Below are 22919 nucleotides of genomic sequence, written 5' to 3' on the forward strand. Positions count from 1 at the left end.
GCGATACAAAAATACATTTTTATGATCGTTTTCGTTTCTTTCTGTTTTCGGAGGCCAATTATGTGCAACAGCTGCCGTTGAAGAGGTGTCCGAAATGGAAGATAACAGACCGACCCAGAAAGAGCGAAAGACAGTGTGAAAGAGGTGATTGGAGAGAGGATTGCGGAGAGGAGAGGTGTTAAGGTGCTTCTAAATGTTGTCGTGTAATTGTTGTTGTTGTTGTTTGCCATTTTGTTATTCGCTCCGCTCCGCACCGTTTTTTTTGTTTGTTCATCTCGTTTTGCTAAAAGGCATAAGCGATAAACTAAACGCTTATTTAGTCATTTAGCGTTTTGTGTATTCGTATTCGTATACGTTTTTCGCTTATGGCTAATTATATGAACACTTTAATTATGCATAATAGCGCCCGGGCATCGTGCCCCGACTTATGGGAATCGCTTTGCAATGGAATGGAATGGAATGGGATCGTTTTATGCAAATTTCCTTTAAGGCTACAAATCGGGGCTATATGTACACACATACCAGATGTCAGTTGGTCCGTGGCTATGATTTATACAAAGTTAATCAGGAAATTCTTCAGAAACAGAACATGATTTATGTTGATAAGTTTCGATGGGAGAGCAAGGCAATCGATTTGCTACAGATCGATCGATGGGAATAGCAGGGAAATCGGTATTGCGATTGCTTCATGAGGAGGGGTTCTTTAGAAAGGGGAGTTCCTTACTAATACAAACATTTTGAAGCTGGAAAAAGTGTAGTTTTTTCAATGGGAGTATCATAAATATGGAGCTTATGTAGATAGAAGTTATCTTTGGTATCTTCAATGCTTCTTTAATTCTAAAAAACTATTCATATTCTAGACTCTAAAAATGTATAAGGAGCAGGGACTTATTGCAAAATCATGACTTTACTTCTTTCTCTTCCTGAAATGCCAATCGTATTCAATTCCAACACACATTCCAACTTCAATCACCGTTCAATCGCTCAACAAAGGATGCCCCAAGCTCCCCCATCACCTTGCAACATTCCATTGACCAGCCTGGCATTGGTAACCCAGATTCCCCCGCCCCCCCACTCACTAATTAATAAGAGATAATCTTCAATTGAACTCATTTGCAGCGCAGTGAGAGCCGGCAGTAATCCTTTCCACCCAACAGCCAACAGACTGAAGAAAACTCATATTGCAATCTCCCTCGGCACTTGGGCATTATCAAACCATCAATCAAGGCAAGACAACAAGGCGCTTCCTTGGCCAAAACAGAGAGAAGAGCTGCTGCTGCTGCTGCTGGTGGTGCTGTGGTGAGGTAAAAAGAAAAACCCATTAAGGAAAAATAGAAAAATAGTTGTGAACCCATTGACTCAAATAAATAACCAGAGCCGTGGCACGCGGCTGGCTGACAGTGGATGGCTGGCTGGCTGGTTGGCTGGTTGGCTGACGAGCAACAGCCAGAAGAGATCTCCTCTGAAGATGAAGATGATGGCAGATCATCAGCAAGAATAACAACAGCAGAGCAGAACAGCTACAATAATAAGATGGAGCGGAAAGGAATTAAACTGAACCGAACAGAACGGAACGAAGCGCTAGATTTGTAAAAATATCTATGCCATAAAGCTGCCAAGTGTTGGATGAGATGATGTCCCCCCACAGTTTCCCCCATAATGATGACAACGACCATCACCATCATCATGATGATGGGGATGAGAGGATGAGGAGATGCCAGTGAGGGGCCCCATAAAAAACGGACAAACGACCTGATGCATGGGGTGCATCTACATCTACTCTGGGCATCTACCTGCAGCATGCAGCATGCAGCCTGGACAGGCCTCCGCCGAAACCACCGAACCACCGATCTGAGCCGAACTGAAAGACGGTCGGAATGGGGAGCTACCTTGCCGCGTAACGGTACAATTTCTACAAGGGAATGTGCTTTCATTTTGAAGTGTTGTATGTCCATGGACTTGGACTTGGACTTGGACACAAGCACCAGCACCAGCACCAGCATCAGCACCAGGTATGGCGAGGCCGAAAAATCAAAGCAGATACAAGAGGAGTGAGTCCGTGCTACTGTTAGACAGCAGCAGCAGCAGCAGCATCAGGCATCAGCAAGAGGCACAGGGAACAGGGAACAGGCAACAGAGGCAACAGAGGCAACCGGCAACGGCAGCTGGCAGTTAGGCAGTTAGTCACTTCACAAAGTCATTTTTGATTTGATCGATTTCGTGCAACAGCCAACGAGGAGAGGCAGCAGGCCGAAGCCAACGCCATAGCCAAACCGCAGACATGAAGTGCAGTCGCAGCCGCGCGGCGCACATGACATGGACTTGAACATGGACATGGACATTGAAATGCCAGATCCCCAGATCCCCGGTCTCGTGCCAACGGCTCACTACAAGTAGGACACACAGAAGAGCACAGCCAAAGAGACCCTTCTCCTTCTCGGACGCTGACCGTATGTTAATCTGCGATCAGTGAAAGAACCCGTTGAACTTTCCCATTTCCCATTTCCATTTCCCCATGAAGACTCTTTTAATTACAATGGTCTTCAGATGGGACAGGCGGACTCCAGCCTCCAGCCACCAGCCACCAGCCTACGGACAGCTGCTGCTGCTGCTGCTGCTGCTCCATCCAACATGTTGCCCCGTCCAGCTGCAGGCGGCGACTGCTCCACGCTCACTTTTGTGGGGCCCCGGCTGCTTGGACTGCTTTTGTGGATGTGGATGCCAAGTGGATGGCAAATCGCTTCGGCTTCGGCTTTGGCTCCAGCTTAGGCTTCGGCTTTGGCTCCAGCTTCGGCTCTGGGGCGGAAGATCTCCACCCAGTTTCGGATGCAGGCCCAGCATTTCGGAATGTTGTCTCCGAAGCTGGCCGCGACGCCGGCAGAATTTTCATTGAGTAAAACGCGGCGCAGCTGTGGCAGGATGCAGCGGCGCATCGCATCGTGGCGCGGCTTGGCTTGGCTCGCGTCGATCTTGTTTGTGCCCCTCATTTACCGTTTCGGCGTCGCGTCGCCTCGCGTTGTGGGCCGGGGCAAACCCGTCTAGGCAGCTGCTTGGATGGGAATGTATCTGTGTATCTGTGTGAGTACGCTCGCTGCCGCTGTGTGTGTGGATCGCTCTACATTAAGAAAGAAGTGTATTAGCTTCGATTTATTGCATCGTTTGCTCGGCCGCTCAGTCGCAGCCGCAGCCTCAGCCGAAGCCTAGACTTCCTCTATGCAGCGCTGCTCTGTTCGGTGCTCGGTCTTCGGTGTTCGGCGTTCGGTGTGTGGATCGTGAGTTGGAGTCATCACTGGAGATCGGAGATCGGCACACCGCTCCATCGCTCCGCCGCTCGTTGTATATTCATTCAGAGCACCCATACAGCCAGAGAAGACGTCGCTGCCTAGTCGCGTCTATTTGCGTTTTTTTTCTGTTTCTTCTGTTATTTTTTTTTAGCTTTTTGTTATTAGGAAATCGAAAACGCTTTGGCTCTGATGCTGATGCTGAGGCTGAGGCTGAGGCTGCGCCAGCGACTCTGCCGCCTATCATCAGTCCGTGAGACGGTCTCAAAGCTATTGGTCGTGTTGTCGCTTGTCGGTCCGAACAACCCAGGCAGAGCCCAGGCTAGAGATCGCCAGAGAGCTGCTCCCAAGACGTCGTACTACGTAGAGCACACGAGTAGCGTAGCGTAACGGGACGAAACAAAACGAAACGAGTGAGAACGTAAGCGCGCGTTCGTACCGCGATAACGGTAACATATTCAAATGTACCGCTAAGAAAATTAGCTCGTGAAGTGATTTCGAGGATCAGGATTACGATCCCTGTCAAAATGTGAAATTCAAGAATGAAAAACGGCAACCAAATGCAATGAAATTTAATTCCTACTTCACTTTCATCCTAGACAAACAAACAAACACACTCTACCCCACAATTCCTATAGACATACTCGTACTCAACTAATGGATAAGAGTTCTCTAAAGCTGCATTCAGCATTCAGCACTCAGCATATTCTGGGTATAAATCATAAAGCAATAATATAGTGGAATAATTCACACAAATCAATGCACAAATCGTAAAAGAACTTCTGAAAAAAAAGAATGAAAAGACACTGCTTTTATGGACTACGCCCCAAGTGCAGTGCACACATACAGATGCGTATCTATGGCCTATATATACAACAGATATCGGTGCTAAATCAATGATAACTACATACTTAGATCCAATTAATGCAAATTGTGACAGCGCTTAAATGCAAAGTGAAGTAAGCTGTGCGGAAATCAGCAGAATCAGAATCAGCATCGGAATCGGCATCGGCATCAGAATCGGAATATCCACAGCAACGGGAGACCGGAGACCGCAGATCGGAGACCGTGCGGGACATGTGTACAGGTCGATGATTATGGGCAGACATTAAACAGACAATCCCATAATGAAATTATAAAATTGACAAGATTATAGCCTGTCGAGAAAACGGGAAGGTGCTGAGATTGTCTGGGATTGCACCTGAGACTGCAGATTGGAGATTGGATCGATGTCAACCCCCAACGAGAGCAGTAATTAAAGTTAATTAACTAGTAAAATATAATAAAAATAATAAACAACAACAACCTATTCTATATAGTAGCCTGTATCATAAATCAGATAAAAAGCAAAACAAACGCGAATCGAAGCAAAGTGAAGGAGTGATTGTAAAAAGTGTAAAAAGTATAGTAAAGATCCATATAGTATATCTTAGAGGAGGCCAACAAAAGCTACAAGCTCCTAAGCTACAAGAAATTTAACGCGTAATACATAATAAATTATAAATGAATCTAAAAGAAAACTATGCAAATCCAACTAAATCGCCAAAAACTTTATAAAAAAAACCCAAACAATTTTCAAATTTCAGTTATATAAAAATTGTTTAAAAATAAAGTTTCAATAAATTGCAAGTTGAACAACGAAAACCACTTAAAGGCATTTCCCACGCGCCGTCGGCTTCAACAACATCTAGATATACATATTTGATCGATCACAGGATGACTTACGCTCCACAACAACAACAGCAGCAACAACCACAAGCAGCCGCCAGAAGATCAAATTTGTATAGCAGCCAATGCCAGACGGGTTATCAACATCCGTAAAAGAAATAAAAAACAAAACCCCACAACGTTGCAACAGCCAAACGGTGCTCAAATGGTGATTTCTTCCTGCCAACGGCCAGCGGATATCCGTGCGGATTTTATACCAACAACAACTGCAACTGCGGGATCTACAAAAACAACAACAAGAGCCACAACAAGTTGTGCAATTAGAGCAGAGCTGCTCGATAAACTAGAAGAGGCTGGCAAATTGATGCCACCACTGCGACCAAAGGCCGCGTCACTATCAAGCATGTAAGTATCTGTAGACAAGAGATATATTGCTCATTAGATAATAATACGATGATAAAGATACAAGAAGTGATACTCTGCACAAAGAATAATAGGGGATGGGGAAATATGGCACTGCTAATAGATGGATATACTCGTACTCTTTCAGGAATTCAGCGGCTGTGAAGGAAGCATTTACTGCTCTTTAAAGTATATAAATTCTGGATCTCTGTAATTTCTCTTTGAGTGTTTTCTATGCAAAACAAGTCCTTTTATGTCTTTCACTGTATTTTCATAAGAAAATTGGATACAAATTTCATAAAGCTAACGTGGGAATGATATATTTATCTGTAGAGTCAACTAAACAGCCCTAATGTTCTACATATTTCAACTTCCTTCTCATAAAAAGCCTCATCACAGGACTCGACATTGACTATTGGGCTGCTCTTTGCCATCACAAAAATATATCATTTTCGGTTTTATTTCTTTTATTTTCACAAAGAAAAAACGATCCACACACACACACCGAGATACATTCGTATCTAACCAAGATTCAAGGCTTCCACCCGTTCCGAGACTGTATTTTTCTTGTATTGTAATTGATGAATGAATGAAATTGAAGTTCGAGTAATGACGCAGCGATTTCGGCAGCCGCATTAGGATTTAGCCAAAAACGAAAGACGAGAGGCAAGCGAAATAAAGTTGTCCACACAAACACACAGATACAGATACAGATACAGTCTCACACTTGGAGATACACTTTTTAATTTGGCAATCAAAAGAAAAAATAAATTATATAATTTAAGGTTTGGCTACGCCTAAATTCACGCACTTTTTTACACAAAAAATACAAAATATTTTCATAAATCCGTTTGTTGCTGCAGCTTCAGGCCTTAGAAGAGTGTTTCTTTTCTTTTTATTTTGGAAAGTGATTAATAGGTTTGACAAGTTACTTTTACGCTAATTGAGCGATCAAAAATCGAATCGAATTTCGGCCAACCAATGCCGAACCGTCAGCCGGTGAAGGGTGAAAGGGTAATGATAATCCCAATCCCAAAAGAAATAATATTGTCCAAGACCATTTATGCGTTAAATGCACGGAAACTGTTCGAATGCCCCATATTCGAGGCACGTATCCCACAGTTGCAGATCTCGTACATTGTGGCCATAGGCATTGAAGCGATTAGTAGCGCCTTTCGATTTTTTTTTTTGGTTTTTTTTCAGAGTGAATGTTTTGGGCGCGTCCCAGGTCCCAGCAGGCCGCATGTATGGGAGGGGGCAAAAATTAAGCAGGTTAATTTAATTTTAAATAGAAGTAAAGTTGATGGTTTGTCCGGTCCGACTCTTTTTTCTGGGTGTGCGGTGGCAGATGGGCGTAGAAGAAGCGCCCGCAAAGCAACAGATCATTAATTAAACGTTTGGAGGTTGAGTGAGTGAATGAGTGAGTGGCCCAGTCCTCAGACCCAAGACAGGTTGATAGAGCCAGCCAGCTAGCCAGCCAGTCCCCCAGTCACAGTTCCAGTCTTAGTCTTAGCCCGGTAATGAAGTCTGTTAGTAGAGATCATTAGGCGAAGAGCATGAAACACTTTTGGGAAGTGACGAATCGAATGTACTTCGGACAGTTCAATGAAGTTCTCAAAAAGGAGAGGTCCGAAATTAGATTGTACTCTGTTAACATTCTTTCCGTACTAAATAATGGATGCTTATTAAGAAGATTGGTTTTAATGATCATTGCCGGGATTCAAGATCAAGAATTTGATGAGTATTTGAGTCTAGTTTTAGCCGTAGATTTAAACATTCGAAACAATAAACTAACTGTCACACTTTTGTGGTGTTTTTTGAATCTCAAACCCTCAAAGTCTGTCTTCCAAAGTCTTCTCATCTTCTTTTCAAACATGTTCCTTAATATTTTCCAAAAAGTTTGTTCCCATCATTATCTTGGATTCACCCAAGAAACATCTTCAATCGGAAGTGCAAATTATTCTCAAGTTTACTCCAAGCAAATGCCCAAAAATTACCATAAACCCGATTAAGCCATTGTTAAAGACCATGGAAAAACTTTCAAATAATTCGGGAAAAATTCACACACACACAAATCGCATTTTATGAGGTGGCAAGAAGAAATTATGACATTCGAGAAATTTGTTTACGGCATTAAAAAAGCAAAAAAAAAATGCCAATTACAGACAGAGTGAGCAGAAAATGGTGTTGTATTGAAGGAAAGGAAGTAAATGTAACGAAATGAAATGAAATGTTTCAGATAGATAATCTGCGAAATGATGACCATGACTCTATATATAGAGAGAGAGGCTGCCTGTACGGGGTCCGGGTCTGGGTCTGGTCTACAAAGCTCTAGCACCGCACCGCACCGCACCGACAATTGCAATGCACTGGCTTTGGGGAGACACTGACGGAGACTGCTGGTAGCTGGCAGCTGGTGGGATCCGATGGGGATGGGGATGGGGATGGGGATGGGGAAAGGTAGTGGCCGTAGGTAGCTCTCGGATGCCCACTGGCAGATCGGAGCAGAGCAGAGCGGAGAGCGTAATCCAAGGCAGTTAATTGCGCCTTAAACCGGAAGCGATGGCTTTGATTGCGTTACACATTTTGCTGCGCTGGAATGTGCGCTGATTTTTTCGTTGCCATCTCTTTCTAGCAGCCCAGCGATGTATCTGTGCGCCTCTCTTTCCGTGTGTGTGTGTGTGTGGATGTTTTTCAATTTCAAACTTTATTTTCGTTTGTGATGACGACGATGACGACGGTGTTGGCGACTCCGATTTCCCCCCTGAAGATAACCACAGAGCGATCGGAGCAATCTTTTGGTTAGCCTCGGAAATCTGAAAAACAAATCACTTAAGGCTATGCAATGCACAGAGCCACAGTCAGAGCCATAGCCAGAGCCAGAGCCAGGGCGAAGTCAGACAAAGTCTTTTATTTCTTTGGCATACACTTAATCCACATCCACATCCACATCCACGGAGAAGGCCTCGCAATGAAAGTCGAGGAATTACCGCTGCCCGAAATACGCAAATCGATTAAATGAAAAGCCTTTTCCCTGCCCCTCTAGAGCAGAGCAGAGACGACTCTATAACAAATAGCGATGCTCGAGGCCTCGCCCCGACTTATGTAAGCCGCAATTTGCAATGCAATGCAATTTGCAAATGCAGGCCCAGGAGATGAGTTGTATTTTAATTGGAGCGACAGTCAGTAAGTCAGTCGCCCTACACAAACGACGGCAAATGCTAAACAGTTCTCTATTATATATATATCTTATACACAGAGGGAAACAGAGAACTATTGAGTGTTTTGCTTGGATCTACCGAGTGAGAAAATTTGAGTGGAAGTAAGAAGTACATGTAAAAGGTATGGAAAGACGAGATCTCTCTTAGGGGTATCCTAATTCCAGTAATATTTTGGAATAAACATTTATCCCCTATACTAAAATCTCTTATCATAAATCAAGTAGCTTTTCAATCAACAGCCATCGTTCCACTCTCTTTCCATAAACGTTTCGCTTCCACCTCTCTCTCTCTCTCTATCTGGCAAGGAGATGAGATCAGAGATCATCAATTTAAATCACATTCTAAATGTGCTCAATCAGAGATCAATCAGTGGCTATGCCACACCTTAGCAATTGAACTTCTTAGCAATCATCAATCCTATCGGAGGCTACCATCTTTCAGTGGGCTTCTGCAACTTTGTTGCGGTGCTAAATCTCCCTCTGGGCTGCCACAGAAAATCTACTTAAACAACTTAATGATTACCCCACCCATTTGTGTCCAGCGGCAGCAACAGTAACGCATATTTTGAAAGCAAAAGTAAAGTGTTTTGAAAGTAAACTACACTAATTTAAAGCTGTAAATTAACCAACTGAACAACAGACAACAGACCACAAGATCTCTTAACCTTGAATGCAATGAGAGCTTTTAATTAATTATGTGTGTGTGTGCATGTGTGTGTGTTCCACCATTAAAAAAAAGTGTAAAGAAGAGAAGGAATGTTTAGAGAAGGAGGAAGAGTACGACGAATGGGGATTATAAAATAATTATAAACAGAATTCCAGTGAAAAGAACATCCTCTCATATAAGAGATGGGAAAACCTCAACAGAATCCCAGACTGAGATTGAATGGAATGGGAGCCATTCGAGACGGGAATTTAGAAACAAGGCCTTAAGAGATAGCTTTTAGATCTTCAGAACCATACCATGAACGGATCATAGGTCTACTCTTTCACCTTTTTTAGGCAAAGCCTTGGTCGAAACTTAAGATTTCTCAGCTTATCCGTTACTCTGTCCCTTGACTGGCATACTCTGCACCAAATGGGAGCAATTTTCATGCTTGACAGATCAGATGAGATGACAAACATTCAGCAAGACATTCATATAAAGGCCTAAGGGCAAAACTGCATCATTGTCGCCGTAACTTGTACTTGAAAATGAGTTGCCCAAAAAAAAAAATAAGAGAGAGACAGACACACTCGACACATCAGTAACACCAAAAACAACAAGTACTACATCAATGGAATACACCAACAACAACAACAACAACAACAACAACAACAAACGTGGTTCGCCTGATGAGTAAACACACAACCGAAGCGACGAGCGTTGATTACAATAGGAAATAATCCCACAAATTGCTTTAATATTCACTGCAAATCAAATGAAGTTGTGCCGTGCCGCCGCCTTGCCACAAGAGCGGCAGCAGCAACAGCAGCACCACCCTCTGCTCGGCACCACTGACCCACTCAACAAAAGCGGCACAAAAGTCGCCAAGTTTTGTGTCTCTGTCTCTCTGTCTGTCTGTCTGTCTGGGGGCTTCAACTTCTCTTCTTCCTCTACTCTTTTCTTGCTTTTCAGCTACATTTTCAAAGCTTTTAACCTTGGACCATAAAACTTAGCAGACAAAACCAACAACAATAAAAGATACAACAACAATAACAACAGAAACAACAAAAACAACAACATATAAGATGTAATCACATCGCATTGAATCTTAAACTCGTCCAGCTCCTCCCCACCGAACCCCCCTCCACCTCCTCCACCTCATCGCATGTGTGTGAAAATTCGCATTTTTCGAGACGACAAAAAAATGTATCTCGGCCTCTCTGATAATTGTATCGCATTTAGCTTTTGGCATATTGTTTAACAGACGATGATATATGGGAACCCATGCCGCATAGAGAGCAGGTGTACTACCAAGCCGTATCGTAACCGTACATGTACTCCTAACTCTTTGGACCTGCACTGGCACTGGCAATGGTACTGGCCTGTGAATTTATGCTTTGAAGACCAGCCACATTATGTACTTATAAGCATAGGAGATCTAGTCAGGCATTGTCGGATCCTAAGTGGGCTAGTTTGTGGGCAATCTTGGAAGAATTCGCGTGGTTTGGCTTTTGGTTTTTGGCTTTTTTCGGTCTGAATTGTGGGTTGACATGAAAGTGCCTCGTTTGCGGTTAGGGCTTTTCGCCAGGGAGCAGATGATGAGTTGCTGAAATTAATGCTTGATTTATTCGGTAGCTTAATGGGGCCAATTTTTCTGGTGGATGCCCTTGACTAAAAGTTGGCCCAAACCTAAACGATTTGGCTGTGAATAGGATGGGATATATATTGTATGGTTTCCGGTATTTATGGAATTCGAACAATGAAGGGAGAAATCTTTGACTGGGAAAAGACATCTTCAGTGTTAGAAGTGTATATACATAGATCTGTGATGCTCCAAAGTGGGAAATACTTCTCTTCCGCTCATTACCTGCCATTTGTGTGTGTTGTCAGTGATCGTGACTTGATTTTCCTTATATAAAACTTGATTTAATGATGAAATAAAATGTGTAAATGATCATCTTCGATCAAAAAGTAATTTATTTACACTTGAGCATTACCATCTCCTGCCTACCTTCCTTCCTTTGACTTGTTAAGTGCCTCGTAAATTGCATTTTGTGGAACCATTCTAAATGCAAATGTGGGCAAATCTCCCCTTGATTGAATCTAATTATATGTATCTATATGGAAATGCTCTTCCATTAGAGATGGAGTCGCAACGAAACCATTTTAATGCGCCCTAATGTATGCAATTTGAAATGATCGACCGACTGCATTTCGCAGGCAGCCTTCTCAGTCTTCTCACTCACTCACTGTTTTTGCCAATTAAACAAACGCCTTTTCGGTTTGGCCGGAAGGAAATCCCATTTTCGAACACGAAGACAGCTCGGCTCGCGATGCACACTGGACTCGTGTGTGCAAAGCCGTCAATTGTGATTGCCAGCACGCTAATAGAGGCGACTCTCGTGGAGTCGTGGAGTCGCGGGGCAGTAACAGCAATTACTATATTCTGCGTTTGTAAAAGAGGTGGGGTGAATGGAGTGGAGTGGAGTGGGCCTGGGTGATGAGATGGATGGAATGAGCGAACGCGGGATACAAGCCACTTGTCAGCAAGTGCGCATTGGCTGCCCCCTCCGAGGAGGAGTCAAAGCACTTGGCCGCATCCGCAGAGGCAGCCACAGCCTGGGTCCCGTCGTAGTCCCAGCCGCAGTCTCTGTCTCTGTCTCGGAATCAACATCAGCATCAGCAATTGGAGCACTTTCACTTTAGGCCGTCAAGCCACCAGCCAGATCGGTATTTGCTCAATGATTGCATTGCTGCTGGTTTTTGTTGCGCGCTGCTCGGGGATACACTTCCTTGGAGAAGACCATTGAGGATGTGCAATGGGAAGTGGCATTTCCTTGATTCCTTCATTTGCGGTGAGACGTAATTGAATGTGGCTGGGGCATCGATGATTGTATTTCTAATTTGTTTATGGAGCAAAGAATCAAAGGCTAATCCATGAATAGATTATGAGAGAGTTAATGTTCATGGAAATTATTATAAAACTTATCGAAGGAAATGCATGTCGTAATAAAGAACTGTATACAGAACTTGAGAGTAGAAGACTAGAGACGAGACTAGGGATAGATCCAAGGAGAGATCCAATGGAATATTAGACACAGGAAACCAAAGATAGCTATCTCCTTCTGATCTACCGAATCCGCAATGGTAGCCCCTATATATGCAACCAAGAGTATACCATCTTCGTCCATCCTTGAGCACCATACAGGCCCCCCATTCTCTGCCGCCTTGTTATATCGTATTGTTGGTGGATGCTGCTGGATGCTGTTGTTGCTGTTGCCTTTGTGTCGGGTTGTCTGGGCGCACGTGTTTGAACGATAGCATGTGTCAGGCAATGATAGGTTGGAGGTTCCGCGGCAATATAATTAGGCCTGCAGCGGATAGTCGTACCGTCCGACATGTGGACACTTTGGATGTGCGCAATATTTCATGCTTATGACCAAAAAATTCGCTCGTTGCCTGCCATGTTACAGTTAGGTTTTTTGTATTTGCCTCGGTTTCTGTTTCTGGCTTTCGGGTTGTCGCGTCGCGGCATTCGGCAGGGGCTTTCCTTGTGGCCATCCATTGTTTCAACGCCCGCGTGTGGACTGGAGGCTCCTTCAAATCGAGCGATATATACGTGCATGAGTATAAATGGCAATATATATATAGGTATATATGTATATAGATATCGTACTCGTCCAGTAGAAAAAAGAGTAGAGTCTTGGCCTGGCCAGGCCACAGCACAGCACAGCACAGCACAGAAATGGCCAAGACAACTTTCTTCTTCCTCTCTCAGGTGCAAACTGGTTTACTTATGATGTGAATGTTGATATGGTTTCTTTTTATTTCTTTCTTTCTTACTTTTCGTTTGGCCGAGTTGCTTCTATTTCGTTATTTTTAATAGAGCTTATATGTGTGGCGACAAAACTCGCCAGGATGGTGCTGGGGCTGGGGCTGGGGCTGGAGATGGGAATGGAATGGAATGGGGGCTGCTGCATTGGCTATCGCTTTCAACTAGAACAAGCTTAACTGGCTCTCAAAACTGAGGACCAGGTCCAGGCTCCTGGCTCCAGGCCCCTGTCTCTGACTGTCTCCGACTGCCTCCGACTGCCTCCGACTGCCTCTCCGGCTGACGTCGCGCATATAAATAATTGTATCATTTGCCCCAACTGGAGTGTGTGGTAATAAATCGAAATCAAATGGGCTGCCGCGCACTCATACGCTCGTATGCGCGCACACACTCAGCAGATACAGCCGATACAGCCGATACAGCCGGCACAGCAGATACAGATACAGTTGCCGGTGGTTCAATGAAGAAATAAAAATCTAATTAATTGCATCAAAAACGCTGAGCTGTTGAAAACGTTTAGGCAATCAAATGGAGTAGTTTATTTGCAGACACAGCCACAGCCACAGCCAGAGACAGAGCTGCTCCTCTTATTTAATTTTATTTTCACCTGATTTGTGAACTGCTGCTGGATGGGTTTTGGGTCTCTATTTTTGGGATCGGATCTGTTGATGAAGTCGTGAAATGTGGGCATTATTTTTCTACTCTTCTGTTTCTGTTTCTTTTTTTTCAATTAAATATTTGAATACTTTTGGCAGCGATAAGTGTTTTTTCTTGGCCCGTTAGACGCCTGATCATATGGGCACTTTCAAAAATTTCGCCATTCACTCGCTGGGTGAGCTGGTGGGTGGGTGGGTCGGTCGGTCGGATCGGTTCGGTTCGGCTCGACTCTGTTTGGCTTTGTCGTTTTGGCAGTTACACGGGGATACACATCTGGCCAGCAGCAGCAGGAGTGCTGTTGTGGGTACTCGTACCTCTTTCTTGTTGACTTTCAATTAGTTGAGGAGCCAGCCATCATTAGGAGGGGCACGAGGCAAATGACTGGAGAGAAACATGGCTTAAACAAACAAACAAACAGTTGGTGGTGAAATCCCTAACATCATATCTTTCACTGGAAATACTCAATGATATTCTGGGTATGAATAAAAAGTCATCTTAGATAGGAATTTGCATACTTTTTGTACAGTAACAGAGTACATAAAAAACAGTGCGTATACGTGATATTTCCTAAGAAGTCTAGATAGAAAGCTTTTCAATAGGGAAAGCCTGCTGTTCAAGTAAATAAAGTTGGTTTCGAATTAATGTTATTTAGTCTATCCTGGGACTTAGTTGCTATACAAAAAAAACCCCTTTCCCTTTTCTCTCAGGGCTCTTTTCTTTGGTTTTTCTTACACTCTTTTTACGTCCTTCGAATCCTGATCAATCTTGATAAAGCTAGTAGCTTAATCATCCCGTATTCCCGCATCTAATTGCACTTTCTTCAAGGTGCCTCGAACACTCCATCTTCTCAACATCGACCATCAACATCAACTCTAATAAAATTCCCCTCTCTGAGCACATTAAAAGTCAATTCAAAGCTTCGATAATTACCCCACTCGGCCATCGATTATGTGACGTGCCACCACCTCCGAAAATTTCGATTTCAATTGAGCTGTTTTCCATGCATTCCAAACATTTGCTTGGAGCTCAGTGCTCGGTGCTCGAGTGCTCAATAAAAAGAGCCCAAATCCGAATTCCCGTAAACACAAAATTTATGGGGGCCCCCATATGATCCGTCCGTCCTTCTGTCCGTCATTTACAAATGATCGGAGGAGAGCCCACAAATAGAGGGACATAAAACTGTAGCAGCAGCAGCAGCAGCTACGAAATTGCCCAAGACTATATAAACTGAACCAATTTTTGCACCTCAAAACGGCAAAAAAAAACCCAAAAAAAAAGGGGGAAAAATTCCAAACAAAATTTCAATTATTTAAGCAAAGCATTTAGTTAGTAGAGTGGACTGGTCCGGATGGTTGGATGGCTGGATCTTTGGATCGTTGGATGGTGTCGGTACTGATGCTGGTGCTGGACGACGAGACGATGCTGGTTCATGAGTGTGTGTGTGTGCTAGTTATATAAAGATAAAGTAAGAAATAAAACATCGCAAACTATAACAAACAACAGGATGCAGTCAGCCAGCGGCGAGGCAGCCAACTGGTCTCTCTCTCCTGTGACTCTGCCACATGCTCTCGTGGATGTGGATGTGGCTGTGGATTGGCTTGAAATCTTTACTTTTTGGAGCATTGGGAAAGCACTTGCTGATGGGGCTGCCTAGGCCGTTTGGGGGCTGCTGTTGGCATACGTAGAAAAATTGTTTTCGATACAGTTTTCGACATTCATTCATTCAACAGACCAACGACCGAGGCTGCTGATGCTGCTGATGACGATGGCAATTGCGGCAACTTTTGCCTGGCTGCCTGGCTGCCTGGCTCTTGGCTAGCTGCTAGTTTGTTGGTTTCGTTTGGAAAATTGAAACAATTTCCGATGTCACTCTCACTTTTTATTTCACTTGACGACGACGACGACGACCGTACCGTCCCGTCCAGAGCCAGAGCCAGAGCTACAGAGCCAGGCCAGTCCCGTCCCGTCCAGAGGTACAGAGCCAGCCAATCTAGACAACCAGATATGTAACGACGATGGACGACAACCACAACGCTCCAAAGACGTGATTTGGAGATGTGTTTGCTTTGCTCTCTGTTGCAACTGTCGCTGCTGCTGCTACACTTGTTGTGTCCAGTGAAGGAAAAAGTGGTACAGATTGCACTCCAACTGCAGCAGCAACAGCAGCAGCCCCATCATCATCATTATCGTCGTCATCATCAGCCGACTACTCAAACGCATCCACAACAGCCACAACATCTGTGGCTGCTGCAGAAGTTGCTCTCGTTGATGTGTTGCACACAGTTTTCCTCCAACAACTTGGCCATCTTTTACTGCTACTCCTTCTGGCCATCATTTACGCTTGACTCTAGGGGGCATATATAACGGAGGACTCTCGTATCTTCAACTGCAGAAGGGGCTTGTGTCGGCTGAGAAGTCTTCCGCAAACTATTGATCATCCATCGAGATATAGCCCCAAAGCTAGTCACTGACCTTTTATTCTTTTGCTTTGATTTATCTTACTGGGATTAACCAAAAGAGATTCCATCTAAAAACTATCAGACCCTTTATTCAAGTGAATGATATATAGAGATATCCTTCCTAAAGATTAGTTCAATATTATGACATGAGGCGGAATTCCAGAGGTTATCATGGATTAAGTGGGTCAATCAATATCTTTGAGCTGTTCTCAATTGATTTTTCTGATATCTGTGAACATCCTGAAGTGATGATCTCTCATTGAGCGTAGATCTCTCTTTAAAGTTGGTTTATGTAGGATTTAAAAAGCAATTTTTGTAGGCAATAGAGTTCGCAGAACCTGCAAAAAAGAATTTCTCATACAATAATAATATTTCCGGATATCGAAAATCTTTACAAGATGATTGATCTAATACTCATAACAGCTATAGCTATTCTACTCTCCTGAGTAGTAATGGTTTCAGACTGTTCCGATTGAACAAAATAAGTGTTCGCCTAGCACTCCTTGCTTTTTCCCCCACTAATTTTTCCATTCAAGGCAATTCCTTATTGCTGATCTTGAGTGAATGATCTTGCGAATGGGATCTTTCTAACGCATTCGGCACAGACTTGAGCTTGAGATTGAGATTGACTGCTGTGCGTGCTTATCTATCTCTTTCTATCTTGCCCCTCTCTTTCACTCACATCATTCTCTCTCTTTCTTCATGCCTATCTCCCTCTCTGTTTGTTTGTTGTGACGATTTTGGTATCAGGTTGCTGCTGCTGCGGCTGCAGCGACTATTGCCTCGTTAGAGAGTCTTGTCTTCGTCTGTGGGTGTGAGTGTGTGTGTGTGTATGTGTGTTTGTGCGTATGTTTGTATTAAGGCGATCCTGGCAGCAAACTTTTGTCGCCGCGGCGTTGCAAGTTGCTTTTGCTTTTGCTGCTTGCCACTGATGTAACGAGGTTTAATTTTCCATTTCAGTGAGCGGCTTGCTTTGGAGATTTTTACTCTCGTTTTTCATTGTGTGTAGCCGTCGCCGTCGCCGTAGCCGGCTTTGGTTTGATTTTCTTTTTAGTCTCAGTCTTAGTTTTAGCTTTAGTTTTAGTTGTGGTTTAGTCGCGCTTGATTATGCTGCCGCCTGCCGCCTGCTGCCTGCGACGACACTCAAGCGCGACCGAAGCAGATGATTATCGTGCTTATAATGATAATTATGCAGCTGCATTTAATAATAATCATGATGCTGAGGCTGATGCTGATGCCTGCTCAATAATGATGGGTTGTGGGCTTGTTGTTTGGTGGATCATTTAAAAACATGACAAAATTCGCGAATCGCTATCCTCTATAACTATAACTATGCTTCAGTTCCAGTTCCACTTCCAGTTGCAGTTGCAGTTGCAGTTGCAGTCACTTCCCCCGAAACTCTCTGCAACATTGTCAACATTGTCTCTTCAGCACTGGACCTGGACATTTTCCAATCTGGAGCGCCGTCGACGCTGTTATGTGTCGCTTTTCCGTCTGTCTGTCTGCCTGACTGCGTTTTTCGCGGTTTTACAACTTTTGATTTCACTTTTCTTTGCAACATGCGACGCGACGACTCTCTGGCTTTGGCCATGTTACTGGATTTGTATCTGTATCTGTATCTGTACCTTCACCGTCCGTTTCTTGAACTGTTTGCTTCATTGCTCCCGTTGTCCGTCCGTCCGACCGTCTGTCTGTCGCTTCGCTTAAACTTTGTTACTCTTTAATTGGTTTTTTTCTTTCTTGTTTTTGTTTTTGTTCGGGTTCGGGTCTTCTTTCTTTTCGCAGGCATCCGTTTTGGAGACTCTGATGATCATGATGATCATGACGATTGCTGGTGGCACCACTGGTGACGATCGTGCTGCGCTGCTGCTGCTGCTGCTGATGATGATGCAGTGGCGTCCAGCTTAAGAGCCTGGCTATAATTGTCAACCGCTTTGGCACGTTTGCAACAAATTATAAAACACATTGGTGGCAAGGGGCTCGAATCGGGGATCGGGGATCGGGGATCGCGGTTCGGAGTGTTTGTGAAATTTTTACTTATTTTTGACAAGCAAAAGTGATATGATTGAGGTTGACGGTTGATGTTTCAGGTTGATTCACTCTTACTCTCTTTTCGAGGATGATTTACTAAATGATCTCATTAGGAACAACAATTTTCAGTGAGTAAATAAGTAAAAAATTAAAAATTTGTATCGCAGTTTATTCAAATATTTATCCATATGAATAGATCCATTTTAAGCACTTAAAAGTGATCTGAAAAGTACCAAAAATGTATAATAATTCTCCCCCACTTCCAAAACGATATCAGATCTCCCACCACTGGTAGATCACTTGATTGTTCTTTAAGTGCTGCGATCTCTCTCTCAAAACGTTCTCAAGCTCCAATTAGAAGTGCTGCAACAATAATTTCGACTCCATAATAACAAGAGACCACAAATCAAAGGCAGCAAATGCGGCTAATTAACTTTTTGGCAACAATTCAGCAACAGTGCAACAACAAGAACACCAACAAAAGGCAATTTGTTGCAGCCAGACGATCGCTAAATGCTGCAACAACCACGACGACAGCAAGAGCGACAGCGACAGCAACCCACGAAAATGTCTCATGAAAAATTCTGTTCTAGATAGCAGAACAGAGCCCCATAGATCAACGCGCCCACCTCAAATGCAGTTTCACTAAGTATGAGGTGGTTGCTGTTGCCTGCTCGCTGTTGCTGCCACAAAGTTGGCAAATATTCGAGATGTTGTGTGTGTCTCTCGGTTCACATGAGCTGTTGGCTGTTGATGATGGGTTTTGCTGGGGATTCGGAATGGGGAATGGGGGGGATGGCCTGGCGTGCCATCTGCCAAGTGTAAGAGTTTGTTCTTGCAGCAAACGACCTACGCAGAAAATCGGTCTTGGAGTTGCACGCACCTCTAAGCGATGGCGATGCCGGAGGCGACCTCCACTCGAGGTGCTACTGTGGCCCCCCTAGCACTCTACTCCTCCCTCTATTTTCTGCAGCCTGTGTGTGTGTGTTTAGATGTTTGTGTGTTTGTCTTACATAATCGTCACTCTAGATACCGTTTTCGTATTTCTTGTACATTTTTCAAGTACTTTTCCACCCTAAAACGACAGACAATAGAACAATTGTTTAAACATTTGTGTCGGAGTGTGTCTCTGCCGCTCTGTCTATCTATCCACCGTTCAGACGCTTTTGGCATTGCGCCAAAAGAACCAACACACAAAAAAAAAGAAAAAAAGAATAACCCATAATATTTTGGATGAAAATGATGTTCTTTGGCTGGGGGAAAGAACAGTTGCTGCTACTATTCATAGAAGGTACTTTTTTGAAGACAGACAGATAGGTAAAGAAGGTAAAGGTATGACGTACATGGGTATTACCCCTCAGACATATAGACCAATTCCCATTCGATCTGGGAACAGCTGCGGAAACGGGAACTCTGTGACGCACCGGAGAACTTTTTTCTGGTAGTGTGGCAAATTTTCTATATTTTTAATATTTACGCCTTCATTCCACACAAGATGCTTCAACATGTATCCCACTTCCTATATTCTTTCAGGTATATAATTCCTGTTTACAACTATTTGAAGACACGAAGGCAGCAGCAGTTCTAAGGAGCAGCCCGGACTAATCAGTCTATCAATCCATTGATCATTAATATTGAATCAAGAGCAGCCAGAGCATAGGAGGAGCGTGCCACAGGAAAGAAGCGAAGGTTGCAGTTAGCTAGCAACAGTTATGAGAGAGAAAGACCACTCACCAAGAAAGATGCTTCCTAGCCCGAAACAGGGCTGCGTTTACCCTGCCTTAGGATTAGTACCCACATCGTATATATCACACGTACCTTACGACCTGGCAGCCGCCTCGACGATATCCTCCTCCTCCTCCGCCTCCTCGGCGACGACGACCACCACAACGGCGGCGGCCCGGCAGCAGCATCTGCATCCGCAGCAGCTCCATCATGGCGGCAAGGCCAAGAGGAGGAGCAGCTATGACCAGCCGCTGGATCTGCGGCTGGCGCACAAGCGGAAGACGGATCTGGATCCGTCCATGGACGGAGGTCCCATGGAGGACGAGAACAGCAACCTAATCATGTTCGCCAGCGAACTGGCCTCCGCCCAGCAGAAGGAGAAGGAGCTGAACAACAACCACATAGCCGCCTCCCTGGCGGATCTCGGCTTTGACATGAGCCGCAAGATGCTGCGAGCCCTACGGGAGGGGGGAGCGGGCAGCGGGGCAGCCGGGCCTGCCACACCCCTGGGTGCCGTGCCTCCGCAGTGCACGGTGCCCGCAGTGCATCCCACGCTCCTCGAGGCCATGACCAAGACGCTGCCACTGCAGTACAGGAATGTCTTTGCAGGTGTGCTACCGGGAAAGGCCAGCAGTGCGGCTGCCTCCACGAGCCCCACGGGCGGCGAGTTCAACTTCCGTCATCCGCTGAAGAAATGCGAGCTGACATGGCCCCCGCCCACAGAGCAATTGCAGCTGGAACTGCCAGGAGGTGGAGGAGGTATGGGAAATCCCAGCGGCGGAAAGACGGCTCCACATCCCCAGCTGCAGGACTACCAGACGCGCCAGCATTCGCGGAAGGCCAAGGCAAGAGCTCCGGCGTCCACAGGTGGCCAGACTGGCCCAGGAGCCGCCTCCCTGCCGCAGCGGAACAAGGATCGGTACACGTGCAAGTTCTGCGGCAAGGTGTTCCCCCGATCGGCGAACCTCACGCGCCACCTGCGCACTCACACGGGCGAGCAGCCGTACAAATGCAAATACTGCGAACGTTCCTTCAGCATCTCCTCGAACCTGCAGCGCCACGTGCGGAATATCCACAACAAGGAGCGGCCCTTCAAGTGCGAGATCTGCGAGCGCTGCTTCGGCCAGCAGACGAATCTTGACCGGCACCTGAAGAAGCACGAATCGGACGCGGTGTCGCTGAGTGCCTTGAGCGGGGTGAGCGAACGGATGCACTGCATCCGACGCTTCTGCGAGAACCCCAGCGAGGAGTCCTACTTTGAGGAGATCCGCACCTTCATGGGGAAGGTCACCCAGCAGCAGCAACAGCAACAGCATCACCAGCAGCAGCAGAACCATCATCAGTCAGTGACCACGCCCCGTAGCTCGGCCTCCAGCTCGTGCTCCTCCTCGCATACGCCCACATCCTCGCGCCACACACCCACGCAGTCGGACACATCGGAGGCCCTGGCCCAAGAGCTGCGGCGCCTGCAGGCGGAACGTATCAAAGTCGGTGAAGACAGCAATGATGCAACATCAGGAGCAGCGAGAACTGCTTCCCCAGCGGCCGAGGAGGAAGACTCCAAGCCCATCCTCGAGCTGAAGAAGACCCTGACTTCAAAGCTATTTCCCACTACCACACCGAAAGTTACGCCAGCTGCTGCTGCTGTCACCGTGAAGGAGGAGCAGCAGCCCTAATGACCAGCCACCAACAAGAAGAATTTTAACACGTTTTCCTACTATATATTCGAAGAAGAAGAAGAGAGAGAAACTGCAACAACTACACACAAACGAAACGAAAGAAGATCCCTAAACTATGTCTAAAGCATGTTCGTCTTTAAAGTCTAGCTGTAAATATATACCTAATATCTTTTAATGTTCTATTTGTGTAAATGTAATTGTACAAAACAAAACAAGAATTGGCAAATCCATATATGTATCTATATCTACAGTATATATATATATATATATATATATATATATATAGTATATGTATAATCTATGATTAGATATGTCTTAAGCATTGGTATTTTTTGTGTATATATACAAAACGACACGACACGATAGAAATGTATGGAAAAACAGGACAAAAATGAAACAAACGCAATCACTGTTTGAAATAAAAAGTTACAAGTTTTTGAAATTTACTAACAATACGATTTTTGATGGATGTTTTTTTTGGATTAAGAATATCAAAGATGTGCTCTACTTAAGAATAAAATCTTAAATTCAAATTTAAAAAAGCGCTAAACACACTGGCGCTGTCTGTTGGTGGTGTTTAGTTCAGTTGTCTGTGTCGGCGGGTTATTACACTATTTTATTTTACACGTAATATACATTTAGAATCCATGGATTTTGCCACCACTTCTAGCTCACACACCTCGCAATTTGTATACTTTTCATAGTATTTTCTACAATTTTCCAGTATATTTAATACGCGTTATGGACTCACCCTCTTGTGCAATGCACCAATGTAGAAACCGTGTAGAAATGCCACTTAGAGCCATGCCCCTGGCCACATCGAATACTAATTCGTGATCAACATCGAATTCCTGATCGTTTGATGTTATAATCGGATAAATTAATGAGTTCAGAGCTGAAGGTCCCAGCTATCTAGTAATATGCAACCGAATATCCAAAAGGAGAAATGTAGCGAAACTTGAATACAAATAATTCGTCAGTATATTTACGGTATACTTTGAAAGTTGTGACTTGGTTCGGTATATTTCTGAAGACTGTACATCTTATGTCAAGGATCGATATGTCCTGCCTTAAAACCAGGAAATTGGGAATAACTTGTTCTTATGGCCGCCATAAGATTATGAAATGAAATGAATGAAACAATTATTTCGAATAGGCCAATCAAGTAGGTAAATCCTTGTCGCTCACATTCAAAAAAGTTAGATTTGGCGCGCACCATTCGGTATATTTTGAAAATGAGACCGTATATTTTGGTATTTATTTGAATCGGGTAGAATCTGTAATAACCTGTTGACAAAAATGAGTCTCATTCCATACAC

General features: G+C 44.4%; 1 protein-coding gene across 1 annotated transcript; it reads left to right on the forward strand.

Moving 5' to 3' along the window:
• The first annotated feature begins 3442 nt into the window (after window positions 1-3442).
• Window positions 3443-21826, forward strand: LOC108164264 (protein glass). Its single transcript, XM_017299906.2, has 2 exons — window positions 3443-5354; window positions 19730-21826. The coding sequence occupies exon 2, from the start codon at window positions 19909-19911 to the stop codon at window positions 21595-21597; it is 1689 nt and encodes a 562-aa protein (XP_017155395.1). The 5' UTR covers window positions 3443-5354; window positions 19730-19908; the 3' UTR covers window positions 21598-21826.
• The last annotated feature ends 1093 nt before the right edge of the window (window positions 21827-22919 follow it).

This window comes from Drosophila miranda, chromosome 4, assembly GCF_003369915.1.
Source record: "Drosophila miranda strain MSH22 chromosome 4, D.miranda_PacBio2.1, whole genome shotgun sequence".
NCBI lineage: Eukaryota > Metazoa > Arthropoda > Insecta > Diptera > Drosophilidae > Drosophila > Drosophila miranda.

Excerpts from the sequence above, each read along its gene's own strand:
- LOC108164264 (XM_017299906.2), top strand. The coding sequence starts at position 19,909 with ATGAGAGAGAAAGACCACTCACCAAGAAAGATGCTTCCTAGCCCGAAA.